General features: G+C 38.8%; 2 protein-coding genes across 2 annotated transcripts in view; both read left to right on the forward strand.

Moving 5' to 3' along the window:
• The first annotated feature begins 405 nt into the window (after nt 1-405).
• Nucleotides 406-13,577, forward strand: part of LOC122085401 (8-hydroxygeraniol oxidoreductase-like) — a 16,594-nt gene continuing 3,422 nt past the window's right edge. Inside the window, exons 1-5 of the mRNA XM_042653816.1 lie at nt 406-958; nt 2,835-2,896; nt 12,845-12,996; nt 13,112-13,254; nt 13,463-13,500. Coding sequence (XP_042509750.1) covers nt 12,960-12,996; nt 13,112-13,254; nt 13,463-13,500 — 218 coding nt within the window. The 5' untranslated portion in view covers nt 406-958; nt 2,835-2,896; nt 12,845-12,959. The remainder of the gene's footprint in view (nt 959-2,834; nt 2,897-12,844; nt 12,997-13,111; nt 13,255-13,462; nt 13,501-13,577) is intronic.
• Nucleotides 954-2,753, forward strand: LOC122085402 (protein HAIKU1-like). Its single transcript, XM_042653817.1, has 2 exons — nt 954-1,701; nt 1,838-2,753. The coding sequence occupies exons 1-2, from the start codon at nt 1,156-1,158 to the stop codon at nt 2,204-2,206; spliced, it is 915 nt and encodes a 304-aa protein (XP_042509751.1). The 5' UTR covers nt 954-1,155; the 3' UTR covers nt 2,207-2,753.

A 13,577-nucleotide genomic window follows, 5' to 3' on the forward strand; every position in this document is an offset into this window, starting at 1 on the left:
TCCAGGGTCAGACGACGTGTGGAATGTTAACATTCGTGGTCTACTTGTACTCATTTCTAAGTTGAACTAAACATTATTTCCATAAAAGGTTTGAAAACCAGACCAGAAACGGTCACTACGCGGTATTAATTTTGTGGATACAGATTGTATACTATAATGTAAGCTGGTTAGATCATGCATCTTGGCCGTTCATTTAGAATATTTGAATTAAAAGTTGTTGATCACAAATTCATAATAGGCCGAATGTCGCGGCGATGATTGATGAGCTGACACAGGACCCCACCGTAGCACCTTCTTGAATCATCTGGATTCCAATCCAATGGTGGAAAGTGAGGAGAATCTCCTGCGCAGACCAACTAAACCCGTTCTGGCCTAACATTTGTCGTCGCCGTCTCTGGTGTTCTTTCCTTTTTTGACCAACTTGTTCTTATCTGCTCATCTCTCTCTCTCTCTCTCTCTCTCTCTCTCTCTCTCAATTCGAATTTCGAGACTCGAGAGTGGAGACTACAGGCACAAAAACGTAAGTCGTTTCTCATTCTCGAAAACCCACTTGGCTTGGATGGTTTCAGAGGTTGACACCTTCACGGGATCAGCGGCTGCTTTCAATCTAGGGTTTTTTTTTTCAAAATCCCAACTTTTGACGTCTATGGATCTAAAACATAGCTCGGAGCCTGAAAGACGACTCTTTTAATCAGTAAAACAGTCGCTCAAGGTCAAGGCTTACCTTTTTTCCTTCTGATTTCGTCGATTTCCTTGGTTTGGACAGTGTGAACGGAGGGAAGCAAAAAGATTCTAGGGTTTCAGTTTTCTTTCAATTCTGATTTTTTACGGAAATAACGGAGCTTGAAAGATTAGCGTTGTATTGGGTTCTCCTTGCGCGTTCCTTTTTGGTCAATTTTTAATGATCTACTGAGGAAACTCGGTTTTTTGCGTTATAAACGACGGAATCAAGAAAAGGGTACGCTTTCTGCCTTGAATTTGTTGGCGTTTATGTAGGATTAATTGGTCATGGTTTGGTTCATGGTGTGAGAATCTTTTGGTGTTTTCAGGTTTGGGTTTTTGAAGTTTTGGGGGTTTGATTGCTGGGAATGATTTTGTGGTTCAAAAGATTGAATATTATTTTTGTTTTGGGGAGAAAGTTCAGGGGTTATTGAGATGGAGAATTCGAATTTATCGAGGAATAGACATGGGGAGCATCTGGGTGTCAACAAAATGGGGAAGAACATCAAGAAGAGTCCGTTGCATCAACCCAATTTCGCAAACGCAAAGCCACAGCCACAGCCACAGCCTCAGGTTTACAACATAAGCAAGAACGATTTCCGGAGCATCGTTCAAAAGTTGACTGGTTCTCCCTCCCAAGACCCTTCACCACGACCGCCTCAGAATCCGCCTAAACATCCAAGTATGCGTTTGCAGAAGATCCGTCCACCCCCGTTGACGCCAATCTACCGACCCCCGATTCCTCCTCCTGCACCTGCTCCTTTTAACAACAGCTTTGTTAGACCTGGTCCGATTGCTCAACCATCGGTGTCCCCAGTGCCGTCCCAGACACCTGGTGACCAAGTTTGGGCCAACACAGCTGAGTCCCCAATCTCGGCTTACATGAGATACCTTCAGAATTCTATCATTGACTCAAGTCCAAGGCAAGCACATCAGCCTCAATTTCAAGCTCCTCCACGACAGGCCCAAGCTCAAGCTCAGGCTCAACAGGCCAGCACAGGCACAGGCACAGGCACAGGCACAAGCACAAGCACAAGCACATGCTCATGCTCAAGCACATCAATTTCAATATCAAGCTCAAGCTCAACCTCTGTTACAGGGTCAGGTTCCAATTCAGCCCTCGTCCTCGGGTTTACTTCCGACACCGCCACAGCCGACTTTCCCATATCCGGGAGCTCATGGTTTCCCTTTTCCACGAGGGAATGCTGCTGCGCTTTTGCCTTCTCCTACTTCTCAGTTCCTCTTGCCGTCCCCAAGCTTTTTTTCGAATCTTTTGTCTCCTAGGTCCCCTCGTTCTCCTTATCCTTTGATCTCTCCTACTTTTCAGTACCCTCCACCTCTGACTCCCAATTTTCCATATTCTATGGCGTCACAGTCAGGGATTTTGGGTCCTGGGCCGCAACCTCCGCCATCTCCTGGCATTTTATTTCCATCCTCCCCTTCTGGGTTTTTTCCCATCCCAAGTCCGAGATGGAGAAATCAATAATTTCTGACAGGTACTTGTTGGGAGGATTTTTGTTTTCCGCTTCTGCTGACTAGCTCCTTAGCTCCTTATTCAAGGAGCTCTTGTCTGTGACATGTAACCTATACCAGTGTAGGGAGTCTAAAGAAATTTCAAGCCCATTTTTATTTTCCTTTTTGCTCTTTTTATCCCCATTCTAAATCCAGCTTCTCAATTTGGAGCCTGTAACAACTGCATTTTGTTCTGTTAATCTGGACAACTATTACTTTAGGTTAACCGATTTTAGTAGTTAGAACCCTATTGAATAGTGCAGCAGCAGGAAAGGAGTTAGGATCACAGATGTCAAAATTACTTTGTATGTTACCTTGCTTATGTATTCTTGTAATTCTGTGAATTAAAATTTGAAAAATTTTCACTCTTTTTTATCAGCTGAAATTAGTTGTTGAGCTTTTGGTTTTAATACTCAGTGTACGATGCTTGTGCATATTCAAGGATAAATTGTCAGTTATGCCAATTTACTTTCAGAATTCCAGGGGAAAGAAAAAGGGAAAATTCAGTGAGCGTCTTTTGTTGAATGTACTGTGGTGTTGAATAATTTTTTGTTGGTGATATTGTCATGATGGTCCTGGCGCCATAATTTTGGATGGTGTAGGTTGAAATCATATCAAAGAAAGCTATTACGAACATGCATCCTGATATTCGTCGGAGTCAGAGGTATTTCCTCTTAATCCTGTGCTTAGAATTTTGTGTCCAGCTGGAACACATTGGACATTTACTTGTTTCTATATTTTTGTGTCATGTTAATGATGTAACTACAGGGGCACTGCACTATGAAACCATATAATTGGTTTATCTCCTGTTATTTTCACTGAACGTTATCTGAAGCTCTGATCTCTTGTTGATTGAGTATAGAAACATTCCAAAGGAGATAGTAGTCACTTGTATGGTGTAAAGGAAAGTTGGACATGGAGGAAGTTTAAGTTAAGAACGTAAAACCAAAGAATAATCTACCCTTTCCCATTTCTTTTTTTTTTTTGGTGGATACACTTTCCCATTTCAATAAGTCATCCATCAACTGTATAGATTTTTTGAACTTGTAAAGTAATGCTGGGTGCCATGCTTTTCGTTCAATATATTCTTGGATTGTTTTAGGAAACTATTTGAATGACTGCTCCAAATCTTTTCTGTTGCTTGCTTGTAGTAGTTTCTTGAGGTTTCTACTTTGCTTCTACACCATGTTGACCTGATTCATGTGTGTCATTTCTTCTTGAAAATTAATCATTTTCTAGATGTGTGGCATTTTATTAAACACTGATGCAACAACGGCTCAGCCTTTTCCCAACTAAACATTGATATGTATTCCTTATTTTACATATTTCTTTCCATCTTTTTTTTTTTTGTGGGGGGGGGTGGGAAGGATGTGGTGGCCATTCATTGGAATTAATTATTCTTGTAATGTGGAGAGGGTGCAGTGCTTAAAGTGTTTCTTTAAAGCAACTCTAGCAAATGGATTCACATTAAAAAAAACTGTGAATAAATCGTCAGTGATAAAACAAAGAGCAAGGTTAGTGAAAAGGCCGAATAGGCCCTGTTGTATAGCGAGATTAATACTTAAGGTACCCTCATTTTTCTGTAAAACAATTATTTATATAGTTTCTGAAGCTGTCTCTTGAATTCAATGACGATGGTCAGTTTAAGATGTTTGAGAGTTCAATATTATAGAACATCTTTCAGAAGATGCTCCTGACAGTTGACGGTGCACTATTCCTTTAGGCGGACATAGAATAAAGAAAAATGGAGGAAAGCAAAGTGGAAGGTTCATCTAGGGAAGTAATGTAAACATTAACGCTCCTCCAGCCTTAATTCTGCCTATCGTTTGTCATTGTCCGCTTCGTAGGCAAATTTTCATGAACTCATTGTATTGGTGCACTAGTTCTTGATTTTATACCATTAAGAAATGTGCAATATGAAATTGCCAGAAAGCAGCTCTGACAGAAAAGTTTGATTTCTATAATGAGCTTAGGAATGTACATATCTGGCACTTCCTGACATTTTTGTGCTATGTTTTGATCTTAGGGTGTTGACAAGTAATGCCATGATGGATATGTGATATGCTTCACAATGAAGCAAGGAAGTTTACATTCCAAATAAATTGTGACATTTCTTCTGAAGTTATATTGGATGGTGACTGAATGGGGAGATAGGTTGGAATCGGTGGCATGTATCTGGTGACGATTGGAGGATAGCTATTCTTGGTAATCATAAAATTATGCCTTTAGGGTCTTCACATCTGGATTTGTAATTGAACATATTTCCATAAGCTTTAGTTTTAGTATCCATAGCATGGTTGACACTGCCTGGGGATGATGCAGTTACATGATGGGTTAATTAGGGATATTTTGGTTTTTATTTATTTATTTATTTTTTTTACATTCTTGTTTCTGGAGTCATAGGAAGTAGTTTGGGTATTTGTAAGTGCAATTAGATACAATACCATAGGAGTTTGGATTTGAGTTGATTTTTGTTTTCAGTTATAGGATAGGATTAGGATTTCTTTTGCTTAATTCTATATAACAGCATGTAAGCCAACGATTCTTAGTTGGATTGGAAATTGAATGAACTTTGGTTTACCTGCTGGTTGCTGGACTTGCTTATTGGTTTCTCCTCTTCACTGATTCAGACCAGGGTCCCTCCTCCACACAGGTTTGATCTCCTCTATTCATTTCTTCCATTCTTCTTTCTCCTCCCTCGTATATTATTTCTTCTCCTTTGTCTTTTTGCCATTGATACTCTGTTTGGGCAGTGGTTGTGACTGCCAGAAAACCGAGTCAAAACTCCTTTGAATCTGACCCTTTGGGTTTGAATTTTGGTGGCTGGATCTTACTTAGGAACAAAATTTTAACTGACCAGTTTGAGTCCCAAAGGATCTCTTTACTGTGAGATCCAACACAGTTTGGATATGGTTTCTGTTCTGCTGTCAGATCTGAGTTGCAGGGTTTTTCCTTTAGTCTTCGACCTCTATTTGGAGTGGTGCTTGGTTGAGATTAGCAGGTCCTTGAGTTGAAAATCTCCCGAAATTTCAGACCATGTGGACTTGAATCGAAGGAGTTCTTTCACTCATAGCTGACTGAACTCTTTCTGCCTTTCTCCTCTATCATGAGGAAGTGTACACATTTTAAATCCTTTCTTTTATACTACACAAAAGGAGCATATATTCTGAACCTATTTTGGTTTCTAACCACCTCATTAAAACTCTAGAAATACCATTCCTTTTCAAATTCAATTTACTGTTTTGGGTCCTTCCACTTTTTACTTACATATAAGGTTCTGTATTATTCCAGAAATTACATAATTGCTGTTCAATTTTGTGGCCCATAGGTGACTCAAATTTAGGGTTTTCGAACCCCAGGATCGGATCAGGAGGAACCTTCATGATGTGGGTAACAGTCACCTTGCAGATGTTCTATAGGTACAGGGTTGAGTGACTAAAGGGAGTCAATCACTTAGAAGCATGGTTAGGGTTTTTTAACAAAGACATTGATGCATGAATTGTTTGCATTAAAGGGATAGGATAGAAGAATTTAGATCCAAGGCAATCCCCTGTTCAGGTCATCTTTTTTGTAATATGTGAGTGAAAATTAGGAATGTTGTGTAAATATGTTCCTGTAGTTTTAGTGATCATGATTTGAGATAGGTTGCTGCAGGAGGGAAAATATCATTATTCTTCTTCTTTTTCCCTTTTGACACATCTTTATCCTAGCTTTTGGGATGACATGACTTCCATGTGTGGAAGTTCTACAGAGGATTTTGTTGATGAACTAGGAAACAGGAAAGGGTTGGTTCTCAGCTTATGGGACTGGATTTTGTAATTAGCATAAGAAAGTGGGGAGAGGGGGGTGGGAAGGTGGTTTTACTAAAAGGAGACTGTCATGAGTGCCTGGTAAATCCATGCACTCTACAAACCTACTTATTATTTTATTTTTTTCAAAATTTTGCTGTTTTTGACAAGTGGTGTCCATGTAGAGCAATCATTGATGCTTTATATTATACACGAGCTGATAAAATTGTCACATCGGATTTCGTGTTGGAAACTGGCATCTGCATCTTTCTGTTTGCTTACTTAGATAATGTGTTTCATCTGGTTTAAATGCATTCTACATGTATATGTATATATGTATGTATATGGGATTTTTTTATTGACACCCCTTAGGAAATTATTTGTAATCTTTTTAGCCGTCTAAGTATAGCACAAATTTTCTTTTAGTGAAGGTAGAATCCTATCATTTCATACTTGTACTCAACAAGCTTGCGAAACAGTGCCAGCTCTTCAAAATGCTATGATGCTAAGTCACTTTCAGATATTTTTGAAAACCTTTTCTGCCCTTAACTTTAAAGAACTTTTGAAAAGTAAGATAAAGGGTAATCAAAAGAAGGTTACATGTTCTAAATACACGTATAGAGTTGTCATTCAGACAGTGTGTATTGGAACAAAGTTGTCTGGTGGAGTTGTGGAACATAGGGGTCACATCCAAACACAGAGGCACTTGCTTCTGTGTCTAGGCCCCTATGACTCGGTGTGCTTCCGTTTTTTACCTAAGATTATGATCCACGATGAGATTGGAAATGAAGAAAGATTACTTTTGCTGTTACTGTGACATGTTGGAGCCAAGGTTGGTTTGTTTGGTCATTCTCTTCCCTCCCTGTTCAGTTTTCTCCTTTTGGTTCATCCTCGCAAAGTCAGATCTTCTCCTCTAGTCCTTCTTCCCATTATATCCTTATATTTCAGTTCGTTTAGATCTGTTCAGTTGTACGCTGTTTCAGCCACCAACTGCCCCTTTATATCAGGTTTGATCTCCCTTGCCCCTCTTTTCTTCCCAAGATTTGGGATGGTGAGAGTGCTTTTGGTACAGGCGAGCCAAGCCTTCAAGTTCCAACTCCTAAGTCCTCTGTGGTGGGATTCTAATTGACTTTCAGGACTGGATCATTGGTTACCGCCAGAGTCTGTTTGCAGGAAATAATAATATTTAAACACTTGATGCTCAAGCCTATTGCTTGTCGATTTTGAGAGGTCGTTAAGGACTTGTGTGTGAAATTTCAGATTGAAGGAATATCTCTCGAGTGAGATATCACACTCGATAAGGTTTACTCCTATATTCTGTCAAGAAGTTGAAAAGTCCAATGATGTCACTTAGCCCTATTGCGATATTTGCATAAAAGACCCTGTAACTCCTATTTTATTTCATTCATTAACGTCCCTGTTTTTAATTTCCATAAATTTCCCTTAAACAATTGCTTCTAGTTGAGTCCTGACTCTGTTTCTTCTCCCAAAAGGATCTAAACTGTTATCATGGGTTCTGATATCTCTCTCTTGGTTTGCTTCTTCTTCTTCATAGGTTTTGGTTGCTAAGCTTTCGTTACAAGATCCAAAAATATTTTTTTTGTCCATATCCTAACCATGATAGGACCCTCTCATATCACGAATTCTGAGCTCCACGAGTTTATGTAAAGAACTCTCTGAGAGTCAACAGTAGACGAAAGTGAAGTTTGAGTCCAGATTCCAGAAGCATTCAGCTATAGCAAATCTCACTTCCTAGGTGGATTTAGTTTTGGAGAGCCTGAACATTAAAAATTGAGATCAAGCAGGATCGTTTGCACCAGTTCCTTAGTTTAGAACTCTACAACTTACAAATTTACCCCTGAGGTAGCAACCCGAGCTAATTATATTTCCAGACGTCATACGACGGTTTTTAGACAGATTATGGCATCAAGGTTGAGGTTCTAGAGTTTGATGGCGAGATGGGCCCGAGGATTTTCTTAATTGGTGGATTAAAGTTGAGAGGTTTTGCACCTACAAATCCTTTCTAGATGATAAGAAGTGTGAATTCATTCTCACAATATTTACTGGTTATGCTTGTTCATAGTGGGAAGACATGCTATGGTCAAGATTCATTAGGTGACTTGAACCAGTCACAAATTGGGAGGCTGTGAAGCACCCAAGACTGAAGAAAAGAAAGCTGAGTCCCGTGAGGTTGAAGAAAATAAGAAAGAGGTCTCCAAGGGTAGCGATGTCTAAAGAATAGTATGTTGCAATTATGGTGAGAAATGTCACTTTGGCTTAAGTGTCTCAACAAGACACATTTTGTGACCATGGTTGAGACGACGTTGAAAAATATGGACGACAAGGATGACATAATGGCTCATAAGCCTTGTCCTCCTGATCCAAATGATGACACCTCAATCATGGTATTGATGATGAGGTCAAAGCTAACTCAGCTGGCCTTTCTTTCTTCTTCAATATATTAGTAGAGAAGGCTCCCCTTTTCCAGCAGAAGGGTATTCTACTAAATGATAATGATTCGACAACAGTCCATACAGTTGTCGACAAGGGAGCAAATGTCAACTTCATCTCTGCAGACCTAGTTTGGGTTCTTAACCTCTCGGGGAAGAGGCTTCACAAGAAAGTTTGTACGATTTTGGTCCTAATGCTCGAGAAGAGGCTGTTGCAGTTGTACCAGTTAATCTACAATTTGGACCACTTTACTATCAGGTGCCTTACCTAGTCAGTCCCCTAGTGCATTGTAACATTCTCTTAGGACGACCATGGCAAAATGAGGCTGGTATTCTCTACTATGATGCATGGAACACCATCAAGATGAAACAAGGAGGACGCACGCTTTTTATGTTGCTGCACACATTGACATCCTTGACGGCAATCGTTCTTTCCTTTAGCTATTGGTCAGTATTTCCTCCCCATTCATGTGGTTGTGGTTTGACCGTCCTCTCTAAGATACGTGCCACCTCAACGTTGGGATCACAATAAGCACATCTTAGGTCCTCGACTTAACTCGACAGACTCGAGTTCTTTTAAGAGCGAAAGATTTGATGCAGTTACATGTAGAGTTAAATAGTGGTTAATTTTGTCATTCTCTATTAGTTAGCTATGTGGGACTGATCCAAATTGACATTGAACTCTTCGTTAGCTTCGCTAGGTTGGTGGCAAAGCAACATGTAGTTTTCTTTGCTGGATTCTGCCTCCTAGAACTGTCCCTGTGATCCAGCGTGTTTTTTGAAAGCTCCTCCATATGACGCCATTTCCATTGGCGTTTTTCTCCGTGCGCCATTTGGAATGGCGTCAAACTGACCATCTGTGCTCTCTTTTGCTCAGTGACCTATTCTGGGTTCTCTGGTGGTTTTGTTGCTTTGCATATTCAGTTTTAGAGTTTGTTTAGGAATTTTTACTTCTTTATTATATAAGATAAGATTATCATCCATTATGAGATTGGATGAAGAAAGTTGATTTTTGCTATTACTGTAAATTCTTGGAGCCAAGGTTTGTTCGTTTGGTCTTCCTCCATACTGTTCAGTTTTCTCTTTCTAGATCATCCTTGCAGGTCAAATCCTCTCCTCTAATCTCCTCCTTCCCAGTATATTCTATTTCAGTTCAATTAGATCTATTTAAGCACCGTTTGACAACGTTCCGTTTCTGCGTTTTCTTGTTTCCAGAAACGGAGAAACAACCTAAAAAGTGTTTGATAAAGTTGTTCCGTTTCACCCGTTTCTAGAAACATAAATCAAAATTTATGTCTATTTATAATTCTAGAAACGGCTTTAACGAAACAAGTCCGACTTGTTTCGTCATTTCTAGAAACGAATTTAAGAGAAAAAAAGGCTGTTGTGCCTGATAAATCTCTTAACTATTTAAACCTAAAAAGAGGCAACCTAATCCTCTCTCCCTTTTGGGCATCCGATGATACTATTGGGTTTTTTAGTGGCATTATGTCTGCAAAAAAATGTTTCAAAAAATAGGTATATCAAACACCAAAAAATATGTTTTTATTTCTGAAAATGTGAAAAGCCGTTTCTGCTATTTCTAGACACAGAAAGAGTAGAAACATTATCGAACTGTGCCTGTTCCAGCCCCCAAGTCCTCTTTATGTGATGAGATTCAAATTTAGTTCAGGACTGGATCCTTGATTTTCACTAGAGTTTGTTTGCAGGAAATAATAGTATTTAAAACACTTGATGCTCAAGCCTACTGCTAGTCGATTTTGGATGATAACAAGTATGGTTTTGGATAGAGTTGGATGGTGAAAAAGGATCACTGTAGCCAACCCCATTTTAGTTGAGATGAGGCGTAGTAGAGTTGAGTTGAATTAAATGGAATTCGAGGATTGATGGGGAAGCTTTGCCATGCAAAGGATGCTTCTCTGGGTTTGGGGTGTCAGAAATGAGCCTGGGCTCTACTGATACTTCTCAGGTACTGGTTGAGTATTCTCTCTCTTTTTTTTTTTTTTTTTTGGTGCGAAAGGTGTTTGGCTATTTTTTCATTCACTGATCCTATTTATATCATTTTAAGAAACCTTAGTAATTTTCTGTTTGGTTCAAGTGACTTTTGTATCTGAGTACCTATGTGATTAGTTCTTAAAAGCAAGCTGTTGACAAAGGAAGCCATTTTCTTTGTTCTTGACACCTTGAACACCCCCAACCACCCCCCCCCCCCCAAAAAAAAAAAAAACTCTCCCAAGTCCCACCCCCCCCAAAAAAAGGCCAGGTGGTTTTTCTAATTGATATGAAACAATTTTTAAGCCTATTGGCAGCAGAGTTTGATTCAAACTGGTCTTATTATTTACAAACGCCTCGTAGTATTGGATTCATTTTCCTACTGAAAATAGAGAATATGGGCATTTGGACCTCTCCTCTGCCAAAGCTCGAATGAAATGGCCATGTATTTGAGTTCATAATGTCATTTTATGTTTGATTTCCGGTCCAATCCAAGGTGGGTTTGTTCAAAGCAGTGATTTGGAAATTGTTCGAAGAAGTTAAATGCTGTAATGTCTGTTCAGCATCAAATAGGAGTGAGAAGGAGTTGATTCCGTTGCTTGTACTTTTCTTTTATTCATCGAGATGGGATTGATGTTCATTGTACTGTATTGTATTGAAAGAATGAATTGGATGGATGCCTGTGGCTTTCGATGCCAAGCACCTTCCTTGAAATGCCAAATTCATTGAAGAAAATTGAGAATTAAACGTCACTGCAACACATGTAGGCTGATCATAACAACAATCACAAATTAAAAATAGGATGATCCACAGATGATAATGCTTGGTAACTAGGTAATGTTATCATAGGAATAGTAATGGATTGCACACCAAAGACTGAAAAAGAGCAACAAAAGAATAAGATTTGACGTGCTCAGGGTGAAACACCAATGGCTTTGCAGCCCAAACATACTTGGAAACAGTTCAAGATAGAAAAATATGCCACATGGTTTCATTTTTTCAATTTATCAAAAAAAAAAATGGAGAGGATCAATAAAAAATGAACTTCAGTAGTTATTTATTTATTTATTTATTGGGAAAAAAGATGATACAATAGTATCGAAAATATAAGAATTAAGCTTTTCTACTCTCGAACGTTTATCCATATCATGAGCTATACCTATCGTGTCCCTACTCTGTTTAACAGCTTTATCTTTATTAGCTATACTTCCTACCAGAATTTCCCATAAAAAAAGTTTAAAATAAGGATGGATATCTTTAATTTCCAGAATTGCCTGGCATAAGCTAGCATCTCCTTGTGCCTCTCATCTCATGAACGGGAACATATATTTCATAGAGGAGAGGAGAGAATTTATTTATAGGAGAATGGGCATGCTGTTGCCTTGCGGCTGCTCCCAACAAGCACCAATGGAGAGTGTGGGATGGTGGGGAGTGTGGGATGGGAGGGGGAGGGGGAGGGGCAGAGGAGTGTTTTTTTGGGGGTGAGGGAGAGAGATAAGCATAAATGTAAGCACAACGTTAGTGTGCCCAGCCTTTTCCAATATATATACTAGTAGTGGAATCAGAGTTCAATTGATCAGTCATTTTAACCGTGGATTGAGCTGAATGTACAACGCTTGAGAAAGACCTTTGTCGCCTCTCTGTAACTATAATAGTGTGATTGAAGTCCTAACCTAACTGATAGCTGCTAAGTGAATGCTTGCATTGATTGACTTTAGCACGTTTGTTTATTGGGAACATCCTAGCGATGCCTTCGCGGGTTCAAACGCACTCACAAGATATCAATTATGAATGACATCTCTGTTAGTGTATTTTGAAGTTGACATCTTCTTTTGATAGTCCCTTGTTTTATTCTCAAAAGGTTTTTTCTAAGACGTGAATTTCAAAGGGTTTTCAAAAATAAGTTGAAAATAACGTCATTATATCATTGTCAAATTGTATCACTATCATTCATATTTTTTTAGTATACATACAAAATGATACTATTACCCTCACTAGAAAATAAAATTATGTAATACCAAAAATGTAAAAAAAGTAAATTATAAATTATTTGACACCTTGAGAGGTGTCAATAAGAAAAAAATCTATATTTATATGTAAGTGTTTTAAGTCCGAGAGTGGCCCTGTGCTAGATACAGGGGTGTGTACCCTTAAGAGGGGCATGGTGGTCATTGCACGTCAGCATGGGGCCGCTCTTGGACATAAACTTTGTCCCATATATATATATATATATATAATATACACACGTATAGGTTATTGACCTTAAATTATTGAATCAAGTTGGTTGCTTATTATATTATTTGTAATTATTAGTACAGACAAGATTGTTATACAATAATCTTAATGATGTATGTTCTTTTTGTCATCTTCATGATTCTCAAGATTAAGAGAATCAGCTACCTATCTTCATAAACTCCTATCTGCAACCAGAAAAGTGAAGAAGAACATAAGAGCCCTTACCTCCATCCGTTGACTCAAGATCAAGCATTGCTCAACCATGTCAAAGGCCAATCTCCAAGTGATTTCATGTAAAGGTGAGTTAGCTTCAATCAAACTCCAAACTAGTGATTTTGTTATTGGACATCTTTTTGATTAGGTACTAATTAAGCTTTGTTTTGAATCTTAATATTTAATTTTGGACATATATAGCTGCTGTGTGTTGGGGAGAAGGGGAAGGTTTGGTGATTGAAGAGATCCAAGTGGAACCACCACAGGCATTAGAAGTTCGTGTTAAGATGATTTGTGCTAGTCTTTGCCACACAGACATACTATGCTGGACTGGATATCCTCTTGTAATCAGTTCCTGCACTTTCTTTTCTTTCACTACTCTTGCTTCTCTCCTTCACAACACTGATCTGCTCCCTTCCTAGTCCACCAAAATAAAAAAATTAAATATTCCCTTGGTCTTTAAACGTGATGATTTTAATTATTTTGGTTCTAAATATTTAAGATCTTTGAGTTTAGAAGATCTAATTGTATCTCATTCTTTATTTTCCACAGGCATTATTTCCCAGAGTTTTAGGCCATGAAGGTGCTGGGTAAGTAAATCTCTCTCTCTCACACACACATGTACACGTGGGCTTCTCCTCTCATGAAAAGCCCCCCCCCCTTTTTT

The sequence above is a fragment of the Macadamia integrifolia genome, chromosome 8 (genome assembly GCF_013358625.1).
Source record: "Macadamia integrifolia cultivar HAES 741 chromosome 8, SCU_Mint_v3, whole genome shotgun sequence".
NCBI classification, from domain to species: domain Eukaryota; kingdom Viridiplantae; phylum Streptophyta; class Magnoliopsida; order Proteales; family Proteaceae; genus Macadamia; species Macadamia integrifolia.